The sequence below is a fragment of the Cricetulus griseus genome, assembly GCF_003668045.3.
Source record: "Cricetulus griseus strain 17A/GY chromosome 1 unlocalized genomic scaffold, alternate assembly CriGri-PICRH-1.0 chr1_1, whole genome shotgun sequence".
NCBI classification, from domain to species: Eukaryota; Metazoa; Chordata; class Mammalia; order Rodentia; family Cricetidae; genus Cricetulus; species Cricetulus griseus.
Window position 1 is genome coordinate 69,331,364 of NW_023276807.1, and position 23,924 is coordinate 69,355,287.

The 23,924-nt window shown below is 45.3% G+C and overlaps 1 protein-coding gene across 2 annotated transcripts in view; it reads left to right on the forward strand.

Moving 5' to 3' along the window:
- Col4a1 (collagen type IV alpha 1 chain) overlaps positions 1–23,924 on the forward strand; it is a 111,734-nt gene that overhangs the window by 25,827 nt on the left and 61,983 nt on the right. Inside the window, exons 1-2 of one of the 2 annotated variants that reach the window (XM_027387879.2) lie at positions 16,535–16,582; positions 17,207–17,266. In XM_027387879.2, coding sequence (XP_027243680.1) covers positions 16,550–16,582; positions 17,207–17,266 — 93 coding nt within the window. In that variant the 5' untranslated portion in view covers positions 16,535–16,549. Of the gene's footprint in view, positions 1–16,534; positions 16,583–17,206; positions 17,267–23,924 lie in introns of those variants that run through there. The other variant, XM_027387878.2, reaches the window with a different exon arrangement.

Consider the following 23,924-nt stretch of genomic DNA (forward strand, 5'->3'; position numbering starts at 1 on the left):
GTGACATGAAGGGTCACCTCTGCCACAGGCTTCCCCACTCACAAAGTAGCTTAGCCACTCAGTCTGTGGGATGATATCATCCCCATTTAACTGGGCAGGGACTGAGAGCCAGTGATTTGCTCATAGTAAATTGTAGAATACAGTGAGATCTCCCAGCCCAGGCTCATTGCTGCTCCAGTGAGCCAAGCGTCAGGGTACCCTCACGGCGGCATCACTGCATGGAGGTTGAGGCATACTTCCAACCCTCTTTCATTTTCAGTGATTTAAATTTGAGCTACATGTATCAGAGAAGACCCCGACTTTCCCTGTGTGACGTGTATGCATCAATGTAACAGCCGGTTAAGTGGAGGCATTGTTGTTTATGCACAAGAACTTCTCCTCTGTATTCCTTTATGTTTATTGAAAAACTAAGCAAACAGGTAATTAATAAATACCATTGTAATAGACTGTTTTTAAATACAAATTTTGAGCCCACCCAGTTCCAAATTGATGGCCAACGTGTCTTCAGACGGATAGACGCTTTAGCTTGTTGAGAAACGGAGATAGGGCACCTCTAGTGCTTTAAGCGCCAGGCCCCAGAATCTTGTGTGTCTGACCCAGGTTGCTTTCTGTGACCATCATTTGAGAGAAGACCCACATTCGTGCAGGGCTGATGGACATGGGGTCATGTCAGACAGTCGGTCTTTCTGACCTCAGAACTAGAGGGTAGAGGCTGGCCAACTTCACACATCATTCTATCCTTAGTCTTGTTCTTCTGGAGAGAGAAGGAGATGATATTGTCTATTGTCTGTTTTCATTACTAAAATGGTTTACAGCTCAAGCCGCTTTTCTTTTCTTTTTTTAGACACTGCATATACACCTAATGTCAGGTGGTGTGTGTGTGTGTGTGTGTGTGTATCTGTGTGTGCCTCGAGTGTCCCCAGTCCACAGGTATGTGGTTAAACTGCTGGGGGCATGTATCCTACTGGAAACCATGCTCTCTGAATGCTTCTGGAGATTGTGGCTCAGGTTTTGGGAGACTCGGGGGCTTTGGATGAGTAGGGACAACTAGAGAGAGACAGCAAACAGCAGTAGGTTGGGGGGGGAAGCAGAGAAATGTCTTCAATGGTTTCCCTGCCTTTTCTATATCCTAACCCTGCAGAATGGGGTGCTGTGAATACAGCATGTAAGACAGAAGATATGATACACTCCTTTTTATGAACTCTACTATGAGTTCTACTGGGGATCCTCAGGCCCCCATTGAAACCTTCCTAACCAAGTTCCCCTCTGCCCTCCCTCAGGCTCGGAGTGTGATGGCTCTGCTTCTAGCCAGCCTCAGTGCTTCTCACCATGGGTTCCCTGTGCTTCGGATGGAACTCCCATGACTCGGGCGGTGGTGGGGAAGCACAGAGCACACTGGGTGACCGGAAATCCTCTCTGTAGTGGCACATTGTGTTATTTGTGCTCTGCTCAGCACCCCTGTGCTGGCTGAGAGTGGAGTGGCCTTTGTAGCTAATTCTATCTGCTCAGAAAGGCTGCCTCACCCCTGCCTCCCAGCTGCTGGAGCCTGGCAGGATATAACTCCACTGCCTGGTGCCCTTCTCATCCCTTGACCTTTTTTTTTTCCAATTTTCAATTATTCTTTTACATTAATTAGTTAATACTTCTGAGACCTATCTGGGTGATTTGTGTTTGCTTTTTTTTTTTTTTTTTAAAGAAAATTTTATGTATTTCATTGTTTTCTGAGGCAGGCCCATGATGGCCTTGAAATCATTCCATAGCCAAAGCTGGCCTTAATTTTTTGGTGATTCCCCTCCTCTGACCCCTGGGTTCTGGGATTCCATGCATCAGCTGCCACCGTGTGTTAGTCTACACCTTCCTTTAAAAAGTCCTTTAAAATAAAAATCAGTTTTCTTAAAAAGTTTCAGAAACTCTGGAAATAAACTCCCATGAGCCCCCATCTTGATTCTTCAACCATTTACATTTTGCTACGTTTTTGACCCTCCCCCACAAGAGTTATGAATTTTGCTGACCCCTGAGAGAGCAGGTTTACAAGGTCATCCCTGTGGGCCCCTGAGCTGGCCAGCGTTAGACGTGAAGTGTGGAATGTTCTTTAACATCCTGTGATATGTTTATTGAGTTCAGGAACTTTAACATTTTAACACATCACATCCGTTATACAGTTGACTTCTTACTTTTGTCAGCTGGCCTAGGACTGTCCTTTACAACGGTTTGTCCCCCATCAGTCAGAGGATAGCCTGAGACTCTGTTGCCTTGGGGCTATGTATCTATATCTGTCCTTTGACTACTACCCTTTGGCTGCCCCAAATTTCCTCATCCAAATCAGGCTGGGTCACCCTTCTGTCAGTCTGACCCAGAGCTGGACACCTTGTCTTGTTTTTCACAAGCTTCTCCTGGCCTACTGTGACACATCTATCTGTCCTTGTCACAGTGCAGAGAAAGTTGGCTTGGTTGATGTCCTGCCCTTGCTAGGGCAGTGGATGCTATAGGACGTCAGCTCATTCCGGGGCTGTGGCTACTGAAATTGCTGACGTGGGCAATAGCTTTCAGCTCTTTATCACTGTAGCAATCTTGCTGTGTGGAGAATTTCCCCTGGCGCATGACTTCACACTCTGGGTTATGCACAGCCTTCTGGCTACTGGGCTCTATAACATTGTTAGGAACATTCACTACTGGAAGCCATCCCCAGGGATGGTGGTCTCCCTGAGGTGGCCACATGGGCCTGTCAGTGATAACACTGGCAAGTGATTGACCTGGAGACCTTTCTAGGCCCCTGCGTCTAATGGAACCTTGTGACCCGTCTCCATCTACTTCCCTGAGAATAAAAGCGGGCTTTTGCTGAGGTGGTAATGAGAGTTTGTCCCACTGTCCTCAAGAGTTCATTGTCTCCCATCAACCCTTCCTGAACCCCCAGCTTTCAACTCACAAAGTGCTTTAGGAATGCACTGTCTGCTTGGGTCCTCCCAGTACCTGGTAGGGTGCTCAAGGACATGGGACTTGCACGGAGGAGATTTTCTTCCTGAAAGCCAGGGACACAGGGCTGTAGTCACTTGTGTTAAGATGCTGTCCTTGTCAGGCAAGAGGTTCCCCTGATTCACAGTGGTGTAGTTTCTCACCTGACTTAGGCTACTACTTCTGTGTAGAGTGTGGTGAGTTTTGCTCTATTAAAGGTTCTAAACTTCAAACGTTCAAGATGTTGCATATGTGAATGTGTAGCAAGACTAGAACTGTGTGCAACTTCCATTAGGGATGTTTAGAGTCTGTCACTCCCCTGACACTATTACTGAGGATAGACCCTCAGCCGTTTTTCTAGCTTTGTCTGCATTTGAGAGAGAATTAGGATGTCTAAACATGGGTAACAAGTCAACTTTTAACTGCAGTGGGCTTCCTTCTTTTACCACTTTTGTGGTTTTCTTCTACCTTCCTGCTTGCCTTCTTTGCTCCGTTCCTCACCTCACTGAGTGGACGTGAGGTAATGCTTCATTTCTTTCCAGACACTAACATTTGAACTTGAAGCATTAGAGACACAGGGTGAGATCTACGAAAGAAAGAAGGCCTCTGAATAGTTACAGCCAGTGTCAGCAAGACCATTCCCTGAAGCCCGTCACCTTACTAAGCTCTGAGGCAGACTTAACCAGGCCAGCATTTGAACACACATTGCTACCTAGCGACGGAGGAAGAAAGGAAAACAAGTATTCAAACACAACAGAGATGGTAGAATGTAGCAAGACATGGCAGAGTCCAAGAAGCCTTGCTCCCTGAACTCATGGGGCTCAGGGAATGCAGGGGCCTTAGCCTTGTTGCCTCACTGGGCCAGAAGGGTGATGATTTGTCAGCCTCTGAGAGCTAGGGGAAGGAAGGGAAGGAAGAAGTGGTAGTGGTTGGGGATGGGGAGCTTTGATTAACATGGAGGGGTTGGAAGAATCACATGTGGGATTCCAGCTGAGTAAAGCCATGAGTGGCATCTGTGAAGTCACTGCAGGGAGATTGCTAGGTTACAGTAGGAACGGAAAGCCTGAGCCTGTCCTTCAGAGATGAGGATGGACATGGGAGAAGCTTTTCAGTGATCTGTCTGGAGAAGGGCCAGCATCAGTAGACTTTGACTTTAGAAGCAACGTGGACTCTTGTAGGCTTTTTGGGGAGGGAGGTAGACCTGGCCAGGACTTGGGGCGGTCCCAACCTCAGCATTCTGTAGAGCCTTGTCTCCTTCTGAACAAATGCGAAAACAGCTGCAGAGCCACTGAGCCCGACAAAGAGGGACAAATGGGTAGGGTGTCCTGAACTCTGCAAATGCATTGGCTCTGAAAAGAACTTCTGGTCTATTTTTTTTTAAATAGTAAGCATTTAACTGTTTAATTTCAGTTTTTTAAAAAATCTATAATTATAAGTTTGGCTATCCTTGGCCATAACAGAGATGACCCGACCTTACTTATTTAGTCTGTAAAATAACCCTAGTAGGGACTTTACAATGATCTGTAAGCTAGCACACCATTTCAGATACGAAATTTAGGTTTCTGTTAATGTACAATATTGTAACGAGACACAATTGAATATATCATGCCACCCAAAAGTTAAAGTTTTCATTCACTCCATCATGTAGGAAATACATCAACTCCATTCTGGTGACGAGTGAGGAAGAGCTTGCTCATGTTCACACCTGTCTCCGACAGGGTTCATGTGCACCTGTGACGGGATGCAATGCTTGCTCATGCTCAGGTGTGTCTGTGATGGAACAAAGTGGTGTGGTTTCCTTGTGATCTCCCTGCCCTGGATTGACATGTAACCAGGGTCCAGCCCTGGTGCTCACTTGTCTCATAGTGCATATGCTGTTTCCACTTCTGAATTCATTTTTTTTTCTGATTTTACCATATTGGTTTAGGGTATGACATCATCCCTGGAGGTCAAGGTCTCTTTAAGTTCACAAAAGACCTTTCGCTGTCTGGATGGCTTGTCTACTATGTGGGTAGAGGAGGTAACACACATGTGCTTGGTTTTTATTCTTCATGCTTTCTGTCGTGTGGAATGTTTCCAGGAATGCTCCATCAGTGTGCTGGGTTCAGTAACCAGAGTTGCCTGCTGGGGGGCAGTTAGGTTTATTTGACCAAAGTTCAGGTTTGCACTTGGAATGTCCAGCTCCCAGCATCCTGCTAGCTCTCCAGGTCCAGCAGGGTGTGTGCCAGGATCCTGTCTTAGGGGCAACGTGCTGGCAGTAAAGTACTGAGTCCATCACAGCCTCAGCAGGAAGGGCATCACAAAGGATAGTCTGGAAAGGGCAGTGGATCAGGGCAGTGGGAACCATAGACCTTGACCTGGAAATTCCAGGCTGGGGTATAATGAGCGCAGCGGGCCGGCAGGCGTGTGTTTCCCCAGCGCATTGTCTGTACTTTCCTTCCGCAGTGTGCACTGGGGACCAGGGCTCAGAGTTTTTTCTTGCGTTTTCCTCCCATACAGTAGCAGGCCTGTGGGAGGCAGGGCACCTTCGAGGTTGTTGATATCTTTGTCTAAATAAAGACAAGAAGTAAGAGCAGAGGAAGGGACTGGGCGTGGTAGTGCACATCTGTAATCTCAACACTCTGGAGGCTGAGGCTGGAGGATGGCCATGAGTTCAAGGTTGCATAGTGACTTCCTGGCAGCCTGAGCTACAGGAGACCATATCTCAAAAAAAAAAAAAAAAAAAAAAAAAAGTAACAAAATGAGCAAGGGAAGGAAGGAAGCCCAAGGAAGACTGTGGACACTCCCTATGTAATGTACATTTATACAGGGGTTTTGTGGGATTTCCTTTTGTTTTACTCATTGTAGACACAGATGGGATTGCAGGTTACTTCTCTAATGACCTCATTCTTTTAAAGGCTCTGTGCTTTTGGGGGGCATTTGGGAATGTGAAGGTCTGGGAATGCTTTTTGCAGAGGTGATATCCCATCCGGTGGTCCACTCAATGACTCACTCCCTGGACTGTGTGGAGGCATCCCCAGTATCCCCAACTCCACCATGGCAATCACACAAGTTTTTGTTGGTGACAATCCCATGAGAACCGTGTCTAAAGCACCTACTGTACAGATGAGGTGCTGGGAAGACCTTTGTTCCTATCTGTCCTCCTGTGTGTCCTCAGAATTGCTGGATCCAGTCCCTTGGGTGCAGGACAGGGTTTGTGCCCCTCTGTGCTTCTCAGATCCCTTTAAACAGAAATCTGTTTCCTGGCTCTTGCCTTTGCACAGCTCGACTATGGAGGTCCATCTGCCCTATGCAGAGGTGAGTGACCCTCCTCCCGTGGAATCCCCATAGGTTTTGTTTAAATGGTTGTTCCTGTCTGCTACATGACAGGCACAGATGCTGGGGAAGAAGCAGGAAAAGTATTCAGTATTGTTAGGGGCTTAGGTCTGGGCAAGCTCCCAGATGCCTCTGTGCTGTCTTCCTTCATTCCAGCCACCAGCTATGGTGGGGACGCTCCCAGAAACCTCACAGGAAGTGGCTTTCAGAAAACGCTTTTTGGATGCCAGGACCCTCTGTTCAGATTCTTATCCTGCGGTGGGAAGGTGGGAAGATGGGAGCTCTTTTTTTTTTTTTTTTTTTTTTTTTTTTTTTGTCAGCATCCTTGTAGTATGCTTCTGTTTTTACAGTGACTTGATTTGAAATGGGCATCTTGGGTCTTCTGTCCGGTGACCATGAGGTCCTACATGATCCATGAGGAAGTGGAAGGACACTTGTTTATGGGCAAGGGTAACCTGAGGACTAGAAAGAATGTGGTGGAAGATAGAGCAACAAGTCCTGGAGACTGGGGGTGGGGGAGAAGGGAGCAAAACCAAGGTTTTCTTTAGGGAATTCAAAATTATACAACAGCCATGCATTTGGCTGCACTATCTGGCTGAGGCACCATCCCTAGCAGGATGTGATGGGCAGGATTGTGTGTGTGTGTGTGTGTGTGTGTGTGTGTGTGTGTGTGTGTGTGTGTGTGTGTGAGAGAGAGAGAGAGAGAGAGAGAGAGAGAGAGAGAGAGAGAGAGAATATGTGTGTGTACGTGTGTGAGTATGTGTGTGTATATACATGTGTATGTATGCTCACACACAACTCGTTCAGGCCTCTGTGTGTGGGGGGAGGAGACAGACTTTTCTAGTCCTCAGCTGTAAGCATTGCTGGCAGAACATTGAGGCCTTAAGAAGTGTTCTGAGAATTTGAGGAAAAAGTATCTTCTGCTTTTTTTTAGTTATTGCAGTGAAATATAAACTATAAAACTCCATTATTTAAATAATTTTTAAGTGTACGGCTCACTGACTTCAGGCACATTCACACTTTCTCAGCTCTCACCACCACTTGTCTCTGGAGCTCTGCATATCTTAGGTCATGGGGACTTCAGTGTCCAATTCTGGGCCTGCCCTTAGTGAACTAGTTATGGTGATAAAGTTGCAAAGAAAGTTTGAGGACTGCGGGAGTGTTGCTGACCTCTGAGTCTAAGGGAGATCTACAGTCAGGTTGTAGGCAACATAATAGCCACAGGTACAACCCCAGCCATGGTGAGGGGACTTTGCTCTGGGCCTGGGTCTCAGTTAATGAAAGCTGTGGCTAACCCTCAACTACAATTGGAGTAATGCCAAAAGCTAGAACAACTAGCGAATTATTACCTGAGATACATCAACTGCTAACCCTAGGCTATAGTAGGGGGAAAAGATTGAATTTTTTAAATAGTCAAAGTATGTTTTATGATCTAAACTTGATTTCTTTAAAGAACTGCCCATCTCATCTTGACTTGCAGGATATATTTGTTTGATTTAAATTTGCTAACCACACAATGGTAGCAATGATTCTCTAAGATCTCCGGGGTATTAATATGTTCTCTATAAATGCTTTGCATTGGACATTGTGTTTATATTTTCGTCCTCCTGTTATTATCTATTGATCTCCTAAATTGAGAGCCCAGGGATTTAAGTATTTAAGAATGCAAACGAGAGGGCAATAACAGTTGTATTTTTTTTTTTAATTCCTCAAGTTAAGGACCAGGGGACTGGGCATCGCTCTGCTTCCAAGTAAGTGGGAGTTTAAAGTGGTTTAAAGTGGGAGTCAGGACTGTTGACTGAAAAGCTATTCTAGTCTTTATTTACTTTAATAATAAATTATGAATGATTTAGCTCTGGTAAATATTTTTCTTAACTTTTCTTGGAAATGACAGACTTTCCAATGCTGCAACACAGTTCTATAGTTACATAGCATCTGTTTGTCCATGAATCTGCTTGTTTGTCCTTGTGGGTGCTGCTGAAATCAGTGTGGTTTCTTAAATCTTAGGAGGATTATTCTGTCCTGAGGTTCCCAGGGACATCTGGTCTACCTCTCTCCATGCCACTGGTCAGCTGACTGAGGGATCCCCACAGGTACCACACGGCATCATCAACCACAATATCCTAGCGGTGCACTAAGAAACCACAGCTCTGACTGATGGTGGTTGCTTCTCTGCTGTGGTTTTTTCCCTCATTTTTCTGGTCTGACCATAAATGTGTAATGTTTTAGGTAGGTCTTTGGAAAGTGCCATTTATGGTCTACACAGTAGCAGTTGGGGTGCACCAACCATTAGCATCCATATACTTAGGAAGATTTTAGTTCCATGTCGGCTTATGCCCGAGAAGCATGTCACATAGACATCTTCCAGATGGGTCCCTGGCTGCTTCTCAAGTGCTGCACCAGCGCTCCACCATCTTTGCAGGTGTTTGGGATTCGGCTGCACTCATTACACGCACTTTCTGTTTACATTCTGTCTGAGTTTTCAAGCACCGTTTTAAGAATACAAATCAGATGATGTCATCCTCAGGCAGTGATGTTTCCAAGGTGACGCCTCTGGCTTTGAGTTTTAGCAGCTGTCACATAGAAAGAGTGAGAATTCTTCCGTGTCTTTGAGAAACTGCTTTTCAAGTGAGCCTGGGCAGGCACGCCTTTACATTTGGGCTTCCTCCTGGCTTTGTGGAATTAGTCTAAACACACAGTTTTCTATAGCATGATCTATACCAGACAAGCAAGGTGAACAGCCTTGATGGCTACATACGAGGATACTTTGTAATATCTCTGGGATTGGGAAGTAGCAAGTCCTGAACCAACAAGACCTGCTTGTACACAGTGAGATTTGGGCCCACAAAAACGAGCACCCCTTTGCTGTCCTCTGGATTCCCTTCCTGGATCCGGACACTCACATCAGAATGTCAGCGACATGCCCACATTATCACAGATATGTCTTCCTAATTATTCTTCTGTCAGGATTCTGCCTCTCATATAATGGGCTTTCTTATCACAATATTTGGTTCACACTACTTTTTCCTGTTGGGATGTCCTCATTTGCCACCCCAGACTCTGGTTTGCCAGCCTGACTTGGAGTTCTGTGGCTCTGCTAACTCCATGAACAATTCACAGGTGCCCCATGGGCTGCAAGTATTGTCATCCACAAAGACCATTTGCTTTTCCCTTCCTGTCTTATCAGGCAGTGATTGGCCTCTGAGGTGTTAAGTTTCACATACATTCTTTTTCTTCCTTTTGATAGGAGGGACAGGACTCCTGTTCGCAGTCTCCCATGGAGCAGGCAACCATTTGTGACTCTCCTCTGTCGATCCTCATTTGTAGGCCTGTCTCTTGCTGGATTTCAGGTTGGCAGGATGGATGGTGACAAAGCTTTGGTGTTAATATGACTCCACACATAAAAGTTATATTTTTCTTTGCATACATAGATATAATGATGAATTAAATAACCTTTAATAACGAGGAGAGTATAAGTCATGCTGTGTCACAAATGGAATGAAAAATTACCCATGAATTTGATGACAGTGGAATCACTAATTGACAATATAATTTCCAGATAAGAAAATGGAGCCCTTTAATCATCTATTGTGAAATAAGATGCACCACAGGCTTGTTGGCTTCTCTTCTCTCTACCCCTCCCTTCTCTCTACTCCAGAGTAGAAGATGGTGTGGTATCAGCAGAGATTTAAAATGTTTAATTGTCCAGTGAAAGACAGTGCAGTCCTCCAGCCACTGGCTTCACAAAACCCTCTTTTTGATCTGCATGCCAATCAATTCCTGAAGTATTTCCCTAGTCACTTAGGCTTTTTCTCTCCTACCCCTTTTGAGTTTGCTGCAAACCAGGGCCTCTTAAAGACTTGGTCAACAGAATGTGGAAGGGTAAATAAAACATTGCCGCTGCATATGCACACCGTATGAGAAGCAAGCTCTACTGCTCTGCTGTTCTTACCTGTGGGATCTTCAGGTGTTGAAAGCTGCCCCCCTTGATGGGAAGTCTTTACTCTGTGCTGAGTTGTAGGGTGTATGTGATATGCCTGGAAAGAGTTAAACCAGACTTGGGCTTGGAGTGGTTCCTGTAATTTAAGAAGAAACACACCAGGAGCTCCCAGATTCCACATGTGACCCAATTAGGGACATCTCTAAAGGAACCACAGGAAAAGGTGGCCTGATTTGACTTGGGAGTTGGATATAAGAAGTGGTGATAGATGTCTGAATTCAGGGGGTGAGGCTGAGCAGGAAGTTAGATGTGTGTGGGGGGAAGTAAGGAATAGGGAAATGGGGGGGGCGGAGAAAGGGAACAGAGAGGAGTGGGAGAGGAAGGAGAAGAGAAGGATAGGAACGAGCTTGGTGGTACACATTGCCACCTCACAGAGGGAGCCAAAGGTGGATGAGATGGATGGTCCGCCATCTCTTTATGCCTGGCTGTGTAGAATTGGCTCTTCTTTAAGGACAACTGTGATCTGTGTGGCCAGACTTGTGTTGATTGTCTTTGAGAGGTCAATGGCTATGGGACTGGGGGTATCTGACCTCATGGGCTGGTGAGAACAGCATCAGGGGGAATGGAAGGTAGGCTCGAGTGAGTATACTGAAGGATGAGCTCTGTCTGAAAGAGACTTGCAGAGTCCACTTCACTGTCCCTGGCCAGTGACTCATAGTCACAGGACGGATCACTCTAGGTCATGTCCACCATGGGTCCCAGTGGACATTCATTTAGAGTCCACCAACTCTTACATGTAGCCATGCAATGGCCAATGTCACATGACAACTAATTATAGTCACATCTGTCTGCAGCTGGAGATGAAGCATTTGGCCTCCATTATTCATTCCCTCTAGGGTGTCCTCTTCCTCAGTAAGAACATGAGATGTCCGCCCCCGTCCAGTGGAAGAAAGAGGGGAAAAGCAGTGAAAATGAGTCAACAGGATTGCACGACAGAGGAAAATGGGACAAGAAGTGCAGTCACATGTTGGTAGTACTCGAAGCCAAGCCAACACCCTCGTTTCCACAGCGCGTGGTGGTGGTGGTGGTGGGAGCCTGAATGCGTTCTGCAACTCGGTCTCAAATGAGAAACAGATGGAGCACGGATCATGCAGGCTAAGCCTTAGTCATGCTGTTGGGGGAAGAGGCGCTGAACATAGAGATTCTACCAGTTTGCTAATTTTTAATTTTATTGTTTTTGCCAAGAATTTATCAACACTAGTAGTTGTTTTCAAACGGAGCAGGGTTGTTTTGTAAGTTTACAGGGTAGTAATGTTCTGTGTCTGTCTTCCATTATCAAATGAGACGGAAATGATATTTTACTGAACTAAATTCTCCTCTTAGTTGAATGGAGATATATATAATGTTTTTCACATCTCTAGGGAAGTGATTTCTGTCTTAAATAAGCAAAACAAAATGATAAAATACTGAAATAAGTGCAGGTAAAGGTGGACTTGAGGCCCTTAGACTGCAGGGGACAATCTTTCACCTTTAAATCTACCAGGCATAGTTTTGGAAGTTCAAGAATGCTGTGCAAATGTCAGGTTTTTTTTGAGGGGGGTGGGTGGGGAGAGAGCTTTGGGCTTCCAATAGGCTAAGCACACACCGCACCAGTGAACTATACTCCTGACCATTTTATTTTACTGTTTTTTTTTCTATTTTGAGATAGGGTCTCCCTAAATTGTCCGGGTTGACCCGAGTTCACTGTGTGCCTCAGGCAGACTTCTGAACTTGGGATCCTTCTTCCTCGGCCTCCCAATTAGCTGATACCACAAGCCCGTACCACCAAACCCGGCTCAAATCTAATCTTTTAAGTGGTAATTATTTATGCTGTGATAGCTGACCTATATTATGATCTCCCTTTAGTTACTAATTTTTTATTTCTATACACAGTTGAGGATGAATTCTACGGCTGTTTCCAGGTTTGTGTAGGCTGTATCCCCGACCCTCCCACAGCACACGAAGGCTCTGCTTGCTGCTGCTGTACTTCCTTTCATGAGTGTATGCTTTTAATTCTGCTCCAGTAGCCCCGAAGAAATACATTTTCCCCTCTTGGCATATTTCTTTTGTTGGATTAGTAATTATTCTGAAGACCCCCCCGAGGAAGCACTATGACAGGAAGTGCATTGGGCTAGCGATATCCCCCATGAAACTGTTTTGACATTTTGCACAGGATAGGGAATGTGGAAAGGAATCTGAAAGATAAGCTGTTTGAGCTTGGCAGAGCTCCACATGTCCCTATTTGGAGGGATGCGAAATACATAAAAATTGTTCAAGCGGGGATGTTAAATGTCCACTGCCACCAGAAGCAAAGGACGAACTCATCCAGTGTGCTCCTCCCGAGCGCTCTCCTGATGGCACACATGTCACATTTAGCGGATCCATAGGGCAGGCCATCCCTCTACACAATCTCTCTACACAGTAGCATAGCAGCTGGCATGTGCACTGGCTCACTCACACAGTGCTCTGGCACAGCAAGCGTTTTGTCACTTGTCTGTCACGTGGAGTCTGCCATGGTGTTAAGAAGGGCTTCTTGGTATCTTCAGCTCAGGGACAACCTGGAAGAGTCTTCATTTCACTGAAGGTCCTTGATCTCCATCTCTCCCCAGCCATCTTTGGCAGGGACAGTGTGCATTGTGAAGTCGTTGTGTGATTTCAACCTTACGTATCTGACGCCATCCAGGTTCCTGGTCCTACTTTCTGGAAACCTTAATGGGAGTTCGAGAGATAGTTTTACAAATACAGATGGTTTTAACCTGCCCCAAGAGGTTTGCAGAGATGCTCAGGGAATGAAAAGGTATTTGGTCTGGGGATTACTTGGTAGGACCTTCTGCATTCCTTGAATATTGTGCCTTCTGTTTTTGTTTAATGTTGTCTTTGCTGTTGAAACGCTGTGTACGCCCCTGTCTGAAGGGGGGTTAGGGGGACTGGTTACACTTTTGTTACTGTGACCAAACACCCAACAGGAAGCATCTTAAAGAGAGCAAGGGTGCATTTTCGTTCACTTTTCGAAGAAACAGTTCATTATGGAGACGACATGGCAGCAGGTGGCTCCATAGGGACAGGAGCATATAGGTGGGACTCCACATTTCGGTGGAATGAGAAACAGAGAGAAGGAAAAAAGTAGAGCTGCGCTACCAATCCCCAAGGCCCACTCCTGGTGACCCACTTCCTTCATGCCCTACCAAATCAGCGCTATCCACTGGGGACCAAATATTCGAATACCTGTGCCCAAGGAAGATCTCATCATTGAAACCACAACACAGGCAGGACATTGGAGACCTTGCTCTCCAGCTTCCATGTGGACAACTTTTCATGCTCTTGTTCCGGGCTGCAGGATGTGTCTACTGGGAAGTGACAAACAGGACATTCAGAAGGGATGCAGTTTTTATTCAGTTCCCTCCAGTTTTGAGAGCCCCCTGTGGTATCCACTCTTTTGTCTGTGGATGGGCAACTTCTGTGAGAGAGAGCAAGTCTCACATGATTTGTTCTTTGAGATTATACGACCACATTCCAGGGCCCCAAGTGGGCAGCATTCCTGACCAACTTCCTTCTGCCTGTATCTCATGGGAAGAGAGAGCAGGACTTAGCTAATCTAATTGACCCTAGGAGGGGAAGGGACTGTGCAATTCACAGAATGTTCCAGTTCCTCCCGTTCTAGAATCTGAAACAGATGGGCTAGGAACTGGTGGATGTGGCCCAATGTGTTCCAGACAAGGAGAAGAATGAGAGGGCCTCATAAAGTCCCTCAGATCTGGAGCCAAGGGGGCACCGCTGGGCTCACAAACTGCACACCTCTTTTCATTTTTCTGAGGGGCCTCAGGAAATCATGAGGTTTGTGACATAACCCTTAACATGTGAGGTTCCTGATAACCTTAAATCTGTGTAAGCCATAGAGTCATGGGTAAGCCTGACAGGTTGCCATGCATGGGTAAGACTGTGAACAAGGCTTTTGTTTCAATTAGTATTTCAGAAGAAAATGTCAACCCTGACTGAAAGGGTACCTCAGGGTACTATTTTGTATTGGTTTTAAGTCTGTGTCCTGGAATTGCAGCAGAACAGCCCCTGTGTCCTGTGTCTGGTGAAATCCAGCAAGGGCCACTTCATAAAAATGGAAATCATTAAGGACCAGAATGGTGACATTTCAACTAAATCCTATTTAACAAAGTAAACAACTGTCACATGATTGGTGGCTGTTTTTTCTAAAACTTGATGGTTGTTTTCAATCAAGTTATTTACATAAGATGCAAGGCCACCCAGAATATGACTTGGAAATCATGGTCTGTCTCTGTGTGTCTGGTGGTGTTTGCCTGTAATCCCAGCACCGCGAAGACTGCAGCTGAGTGTTTAGAGTTCTAGGCTAGCCTGACTATAGAGAGACCATGTCTCAACCTCAACTTCTCACCTCCAAACCTCCCCTTCTCCTCCTTCTTACTGCCCCCCCTTTTTTTTCTGAAAAGTATATTGTAATTTAAATGTAATTGGAACAGTCAGTTCTTCTGAATTGCTTTCTGAGGATCAGAATTTGGTAATAAGATTTCTTGTACATCTAAAAAAGATAAACGTTTCCTATGTGAATAAAGATATATGTGTTGGCTCTAGGAGTAGACTTTTTTTGTGTAATGTAGAGTCTAGGCTGTGGTGGGAGGAGCAATCTACCTCTTTGGCTTTGCTTTCAGATTCTTTCAAGAGTTTCTTAAGACCTGAGGTAGGTTCTAGACAAGATGCCCCCTAGTTACCCACACCTCAGGGCTTCCATAGTGTACGTCTTGGCCTTCATTGTCTCTACCCAGGCTTGGGGCTGTGCTTATGGAATGCACAACTCTGGGATATAGGAACAACTCTGGGAAATTGATTCGAAGAAGGAGTTTCACTTCAGAGTGAATAGAGTTGAGCTCCCTATATGGCAGCAGGATTTCAGACAGAAAACTCCAGCCTCATCACATAGCTGTCTTTAGTTTCGCTTCAAATGTGATGTTTCAAAGCAACTGTCATTGTCTTTCACATAGAAAATCTGGTAACTTCAGACTATTGTTGACTCTCCTCTATGTATGGGTGGTTGGGAGCCAATTCTCACACAGATCCTGCAGTCTGTTGCCTGGTTAATTTCTCTGGGTGAAATTAATGGGGAAAGGATGATACTAAGCAGAATTTATTAAGTGGGGTGAAGTACCCTTGCTTCAAAACACAAGGTATGGGGAATGGCAGATCCCAGTGAGGAGGATGGACTGCCACCCTTGGGGGACTTGGAGTTGCCTGCCTCCTGGTGTCCATCATGCTGAAGCAGAGACAGACTCAACAATGGGTGACATGCCAATGGTTAATTAATTAGTTACATCCTTTCTTAGTTCTACACTAAGCTCAGGTTGTGGCTCAAGGCTCAAGGTGTCCCAGACTAAATCAGCATGTCATGGGACCCAGGTGGGGACAGTTGAGTAAGCACATTTTTGGAGTCTCTCAGTGTTTTTCTCTGTGTGCTCTGGACGGTCCTTCTTCAGTTCAGGCTAAAGGCTTTGGCCCTGTTGTGACTAAAACTCACATTCAGAAGCAGGCAGAGCCCAGGGAGCGATCTGAAATATCAGGAGGGCTATGAGAGCACATGCTGAAATAGCTGGGGTGTGAGTCAGCTTGAGGAACAGATCTTGACCGCTGGGTTTTACTTGGACAGCTGTCAAGTGTCCCCATCTCCAAAATACAAAATTAAGAACAGCTCACCGTCTTGGAGGCACTTGTTTGGCTTTAACTCATAAAGTGTCTCCAGATGGGGTTGTTTTGGGCAGAGGATCTCCATGGTGATGCAGCCTCAATGATGCTGTTAAAAATACAGGCTTCTTGAGAGCCAGGGACTATTAATAGCTTACTTTTATTTTGAAGGAACTGTTACCACCTGAAGCAGAATATGAATCTAAATTTTACTTCTGAGCTGACACAGTGCCTTTAATAAGGCTGCTAAATGGTTCGCTCTGTATCCTCCCCACCCTTTTAACACCGTGCTGTTGTCTATAATGGCTTAAAATTTGGATTCTGCCAAGGGCATTGTGAAGTGTGGTGTGCATGTCTTTTCTTCTGTTGGCCACTTAAGTTCTGGAAGCTGTGCTGCATTCTGATTTCAGTCTCACCTTAGCATGCCGCATGAAGCCTCTTCATTTCGTCTCCATACCTTTGGGATAGAGGTGCTTTTTAGACATGATGATTGCTGGCTTCTCGCTAAGCATTTGGACGAGTTCCTATCTCCAGCTCTTGTTGATGTGTGTTAACAGACAACAACAAAATGCATTTTGTAATGGAGTGCTCTTTAAATGAATGTCCAGGCTTTCCTTGAATTTAAACACTCAGGTTTGAAAATCACTCACTTACTACTCCTTCTCTAGTCTTTTGCATATCTCTAAGTCTCTAGAAACACAAGGGACAAGCAGTGCCCATCTTAGGGAGCCCTTGTTCTCTCACGGTCTTAGGTGTGAAACTCCTAAGTCAGAGTCAGGCTTTTACTTTGCCTTGCAACTGTTCACACGATCCCTAGGTGAGCCCATTTCTAATAAAGGACAACCAGTCTTGTGAGATACGTCATTTGAGTTCAAGGCCATGATCTATAGAACCCAAGGATTTCTCTATGGAGTGTGTGACTCATCATTGTCACCTCTAGGTGCTGGTACTGCTGGGTCTTGTGAATGGTGATAGGTGGGAATTGCCTCATAACTGGATGAAGATGCTGATGTCATAATTCAGATCTTTTTGAAAATTACATTCGTTTATTTATTATGGGTATTGTGTGGCAATAGGAGGACTACTTGCCAGAGTGGGTGCTCTCCTTCCATTTTGTACGTCCTGGGGGTTGGACCCCAGCAGTTGGGCTTGGAGACAAGTGCTTTTATCCGATGACCCATCTCACTGGCTCTTGATTCAAATCTTGACCGTGCTTTGAAAGTGATCTCTTGCTTAAACTTGTTTCTTTTCTTTCAGGGTGATTGTGGTGGCTCTGGCTGTGGAAAATGTGACTGTCATGGCGTGAAGGGACAGAAGGTGAGTGGATGCACATCACGATCCTTTTTCTGAATGCTCCCTATACCCCCAAATCAGGAGACTAACACTATAACCAGCAGCTCAAGTTCAACATCCTTCCTGCTTTAACTTTCCTCAGAGGGGCAAAGGGAAGCAAAGTGTTTAACAGTGTTCTGAGCAATGTTATCATGTAAGAAGCATTCTCCCGTCATTGTAATTGGTAGCAATGAGTGCTGAGAGACTGGGTAGCCTCCCTGTGTTGACCATAGAGGAGCAAGCATGCTGGCACAGCATCATTTGAGTCAGTGGTCCTTTTAGGAATTGGATAAGGATTAAATTTAGCACTTTTTTTTTTAAAAGAAAAGTTCCTATATGCTTTGAAGGCTTCCTATTCAAATCAATATTTTTTAAAACAAATTTATCATTTACATACTTGTCTAGATTTATTTATAAAAATGAGGAGTACGTGTTATTTCTCAAATGTAAAATGACAGTTATCTGAACAAGAATTATGGATCTAGAAAATGGTATTTTTCTTTCTTTTTTGGTGGGCCAAACTCTCCTTTTATTTATTATTTGACAATTTCATACATGTAATAACTTTCTGATATCCATTCCAAACTTTCCTTTCCATCACCCCTCAGACCACACAATAGAAGTCTGGTGTCTGTGGTCATGGGCCCTAAATGACACACAAATACCTTCAGTTCCCAAGGGCATTTTTGTTTTCTTTTGGTACTCTAAAATGATCACATATTAGATTCATTTTGGTTTATTTTTCTTAGAAATAGGAGCAACACAGAGCCCAGAGAGAGAGAGAGAGAGAGACAGAGAGAGAGAGAGAGACAGAGAGACAGAGAGACAGAGAGACAGAGAGACAGAGACAGAGAAAATGTAAAAGGCTGAGAAAGGTTGCCGTCAGTTCCCGAGACATGCTTTCTGATGTCTTCCGAGGAACACTGGGACAGTGTTACAGCCCTCTGTCTCTTCTGTAAAAACTGGACTATCTGGGGCTGATTGCCACATTGCTTTGTGCTGTGTCAGGCTCTCCCTAGAGATGGGCTTAGCAGACTTTGTCTTCTAATCATGAGTTGTTGCAGGTAGATCTGAACACTGTCATCACCCAATCAGTACCATGTTAGACATGTCATTTGACTCTCATTGACAATTCAGAGTCAGCCTGAATTGTTTATTTCCCCAGCTGCCTGGAAGATCTCTCTATACTCAAATTAGGTAACTGATTTGGCCTTGCACACTGAGGCTTTGTGCCCTCAGGGGTGGCCTTGTGGGAATGCTATCTTAAACTGATAGGACCTGGATGTTTGTGTTTGATAAGGATCCCCTCTCCTAGTCACTGGGGTGGAAAAGACACTTGCTTCATGCATGCTTAAGAAGTCTTTCTAATCACTTGACTGAGGTAGTCCTCATTTGTATAAACTACCACTGTTTCTTACCCTGCAATGTCCGAAGATCCCCGGATTAAATTAAACCAAAGGGTAAGAGGCTGCTCCTGTACAAGAAAATCACAAGGAAGAGGCCAGCTTCCAGAAGAAGCAGTGAAGAAAATACATCACTGTCCTATCAAGGGAGTAACCTGTGGCCTGGAAGGAGCATAAAGGGATAGCTTCCTGGGTGAAGTAGGATTAGGGCCATACCTATTCCCTACACCTGGCCCTGTTTGTATATCAGTTAGAATCTGGTGTCACACATAGGTGGAAAGACATGTTAATTTATTTTCATTAATCACTGGAAACTGCCTATGCCCAATTGATGGACACTATCACAGAAAAGCTTAGTGTTTTGCCTAGTGATTCATGCAAGGGACCTTCTTCCTGCAGTCCTGGGTGCACAGAGAGTCTTAATTAAGCCTTGTGGGTATCCCGTATCTCCATAGAATGCTTTAACCCAGCAGTTACAGGGACCCTTGCCAAAGATGGGGGAAGGAAACACCCTGTTGCTACTCATTACACTGCCCATGATTCATGACCTCTCTCCACATGCTTGGCCTATACCACAGAGCTAGCATCATTGCTTAGAGTTCTTTCTCCCTCTGTTGCCTCTCTGTCCAACGTACATGCGGTATCAGGACTGAAAGGGCCAGTTGGGAAGCGATTCCTCTATTTCTAGCTTGGAAATCTGGGAAGCATTTAGTGTAGTGTTAGAGGCAAGCATGCACAGGAGAGCTTTCTTCCTACTGGGTAGATGTCTTGTGGCTTGACCAGATGCTGAATCCCTGCAGAAGTTTAACACAGTCACTCAGGTCCCCTGTTGGATGTAACAGCTATCTTCACACAGACACAGCTGTTGCTCACAGATGCTAGAGCTAGGCTTAGGTGTGTCAGAGTGGAAACGAAAAGGAGGGACTGGGTTTTCTCTATCTGCACTGGCTCATACATGGTGATGAGCACTTTTTATGTGTTACCATGACACTTAATTTACCATGGAAGAAAACAGCCAGTGTGGATTCTTGACTTGGCCACTACATTTTGAGAGTGACAATTTTGTGTGTATGTGTGCGTAGGTCTGTGCAGCCTCCTTTGTCTTTACACACTTAGTGTGGGCTGCTCCATTGCTACAAATAGAGATGCCCCTGGATATAGCTAAGTATGTCTTGGGGTAGGGGATTAAGACCTCCTGGATCAATCCAGTCTTTAACAGCTGCTAGTCAGGTTGGCTTCATTGTCAGGGCAGGGAGATGAGTTCACCTAGCTGAGCATGTGCAAGATCTACACTGCCCTCTAAGCCGATCATTGTGGGAACAGTGTCTGGAGGGTAACTCAGAAGTCAGCCTGTTCCTCTAGGGTTGTGGGCAGCCCTTCCAGGTCTTGTTAGGCAAACAGACACAGGGGATCGATCATACTGTGACAGGGACCTGGACAGGTGGGCCCTGTGCCTTTGTTCCAGTTTCTTCCCCTAGAGACAGGTTGTGGGGATCCTTCCCAGAGTGATAGCATTCAGTTGATCTTGGAAAAGTTCGTTCCTTACACCAAGGTAATTAGTGTAGGGTGTACCAAGAGCTGCAGAGCTGCATCCCCTTCTCAGTGAGAATTCCCATAGGAAACGCTGGCACACAGGTGACCTTGAAGAAAATTCATGGCTCTGGCTAAAAGCCAGTGAGTGACCCCTCATTACTTACTGGGTATTCGGCCTCCTCTGCTTCCCCTGCCAGCAAATGAGACCTTACGATATACACAGTTAGGACCCAAGTGTTAGACCATGGCCATGACCTCCTTCCACCCCACGTGGAAGATGCGCCGATGCTCCGGCCCTATCCACTCTGCAGGCTCCTTAGAGCTCGGGTGGGCTTGCCTCTGTCTGGCAAGTGGAGTGTTGATACTAGTCAGTTTGTGTTTGGTTGTACCTCTTCTGGTTGTCAGAGCCCAGGGTCAAAGACAAGCAAAGAAGGAACTCCTCTCTGCACAAGGAGTGCTCACTCTAGTCACAGCCGACTCTAAGAAGAGAGATGGAATTTTCCAGCCTTTCAAATCTAAGTGCTGTTTTGCACTGCTTGTCTCCCATCCCTTCAGGGCCAGAGGTTGCCATGCCTTCTGTCTCAGAACCGGAAATTCTCTGATTCCAAGAGCATCATGGCTTGCATTCTAGTCATTTTTGGGCTATGCTGTGATCATCACTAAAATGCCTTAGGCCATAACATCACTTTTAAGATACAGGGCTCTAGGCTCACTATATCATAAACACAGGCTGTGTTCTTAGTCATCGTTAGGTCGGAGGTGACATTCTCTTCTGAGGCAAGAATTGTACTTTATTAGTATTTTTTTGGAGAATTCAGTAATCTTCCACTTATAAATTTATTCATTCTGTTGATTTTTTTTTAAAAGAGAAAACATCTTGGTCATGATTTTATTGTGAAATATGAATGTACAAACACAGTGGCTTTTTATATATTCTGCTTTACATATGGTTAGTGGCTCTCTTTTGTTATTCTTTGTGTCTGTGTACAATTGAATAAATTGAGACCCTTAAGGATGGCAGGAGAAGATTATCTTTTTGTTTGTAATAGAGTATTGTAAATTTATTTCCCATAAATTAAGCTACACCAAGTATATTGTTTAAATTTTAGAGGTAGTCCATTGCTTCCCAGGCAATACATTCTTTTGTGTAGCTGATGAAAGATTTTTATGAAGATTCTTTGAAACTCTGATCCACCTAACTGATTTAAATAAACAACAGGTTATGCTAATACATAATTAAAATAAGTAAATTTATTAAATACTTTCTTTGAGAAGATACTTCGAGTTTAGATTAGTAGAATCTAGTGTGTTTGAAAAATGATTTCCAAGCCGGGAGGTGGTGGTGCACGCCTTTGATCCCAGTACTCGGGAGGCAGAGGCAGGCAGATCTCTGTGAATTTGAAACCAACCTGGTCTACAATAGCTAGTTCTAGGACAGCCTCCAAAGCCCAATCCTCCCCCCCCAATATTTCCAATGTAAGAAATATATAAAGTAAAACTGCACAAAAGAAATGTTACTACTCACTGTAAAATATTGAAAGACCAGTTTTAGTAGGCAAAGGTTAGTTAGTTCCCTGAGGTCCCTTGCATTTTTGAGCCTGGCAGGACATCTTTCTGTTTGTCAGGGTTCTAAACAGCCTGGAGAGGCAGTGGCACCCTGTCTAGAGTTTCCATAAATGTGGTCTTTACACTCTTTCAGGATGTCAGCCCATGCATGTCCTTTGGTTTGGGAAGGTTCTGAGGCAGAGCAGGAAACTGTAGTAAAACACATTTTTGCCTCAGGGGCTCAAAACTCTGGTGTGGATTCTCCCATCTCACAAGGGGGTCACAGGCCAGCATGTACCCAGAGCTAGTGTGAAACCCAGAATCCCTCTAGGGAAGTTAAACGCCCCAGAGGACTGTGCACACATGACGCAGCAGCAGTGCCACTATTTTTGGAGCTGTGATAAGCGTGAGGAACACTTACCTGATATCTCAACTCATGACAGGTTCACAGACTGCAGAGCAGCCTCACACCCAGCTAAACTCCTTCATTCACGTAGAGACTGAGACCAGGTAACCAGCCAGCAGCTGCCAGGACCCAGCTTGCCTGTCAATCACAGGAGGGCTTTGTAGCTCTTGCTGGAGGAGGTGTGAGCTGGGCATGCTTGGGAGGCCTGTCTGGCAGCATCAGCCATTCACTTCTCCTTCTCCTGTGATTTTGTCACCCATTTCTAAACTTGTTATCCTGTGACTTCCAGGGGAAGCCAGTGTCCCACCTTCCTTGAACACTCCATGTTCTTATGATGGTAACTGCCTTTCCTGTAGGGCATTTCCATCCAAGTGATGCCCAGGCCCCTCTGCCTTGCCAGCACTCCTTATCTAGGTATCATTGCAGGGGTTCTGTGTGAAATGTCACTGCATTTCTGAGAAAGCAGGGCTCCAGGCCTCCAGGGCTTCAGGGCTCCCTGGTGTCTGGCTCCAGTGCTCTGGGCAGTGCGTGTTTGTCTGTAGGCTCTGGGGATGTTCTCTTCCCGTTTGGTGGGTGATATGGGCCAGCATACTCTCTTCCTTTTCCATGTGTGTCTGGTGTCTTGTCATGCCAAGATTTTTTCCAGATGTCCAGATTTCCTATTTCCTCACACTGTTCATGAATCATCCTCTGGCTCCCTGATCGTGAGAATCGGCATGGATTCCCACAGCCACCTACTTTTGTCTTTTTCTTCTGGATAGAATTCTAAAAGGATTTTATATAAATTGCCGGAATCCCAGGACATATCCACAGTTTGCTGCAGGGAAGACACTAAAAGGGATCTATGCCCATGTGGATATGTCTCATTCTGCCCACTATGTCCTGTTATGTCTCCCTGGTGTATCAGTAGCCTTTAAGGGACCTCGAGCTGCCTCTGCCACCGCTCACATTCATCTGCCTAGGTATAAACATTAGCCCCATGTACCCCTTGGCTGTGTGCTTCTGGGGCCGTTTGGCTCTAGGGTAACTCTCCACTTGCAGCTGTTTGGAATGTACTTCCTCCAACACAGCTTGGGACATAGTAAGTGCATTTGGTTCCCATGTTCAGAAACAGCAGTAGGCAATTTAGTGCCTTGAAATTAGGTCCAGAGGTTGGCTCGAGACTCTGGCTAAGAAGTCCATGGCCCTGATTGTGATATATAGTCCTAGATCTGACATGTTCAGCTTCATGCCTGATTGTAAGTGGGCTTTCCTGGAAGATTGGCCATGGGATTCTAACCACAGCCAAATCCTCAGTAGCGTCAGATCCTGTGGCTTTGACAGCCTAGCATTTCGCAGGAGGCCACACTGCCTTCGTGGGGCAGGCATTAAGCGTCTCTTGTCCTGGCTATGTATTTTCTTTTTGTATATGTGAGCCCAACACAACACTGGCTGACAGGGAAGGAGTTTTTGAAAGGGACGAAACGAGGTTTTTATGTTTTAATTAAAGATCAAAGACTGGCTATAAGTCCCAGCAAAGGAAAATGCCACTGGATTTCCCCCTTGTCTGTTGGTTGCCATCACGAGTGCACAGCGTACTTCCAGGCAGCAGTCTGGCTGATAATGAAGATGGAATGTGGAAGTTGGGAGCTATACCCTCAGAATGACATTAATGTAGCCCTGGGTCCCTGTGGGCAATTAAACAAAGGAGAATTAGTCAGTTAATGAGCATGCCAGATGACTTTGGGGATGTGGTCTCTCTTGTTGTGTTTTTTCC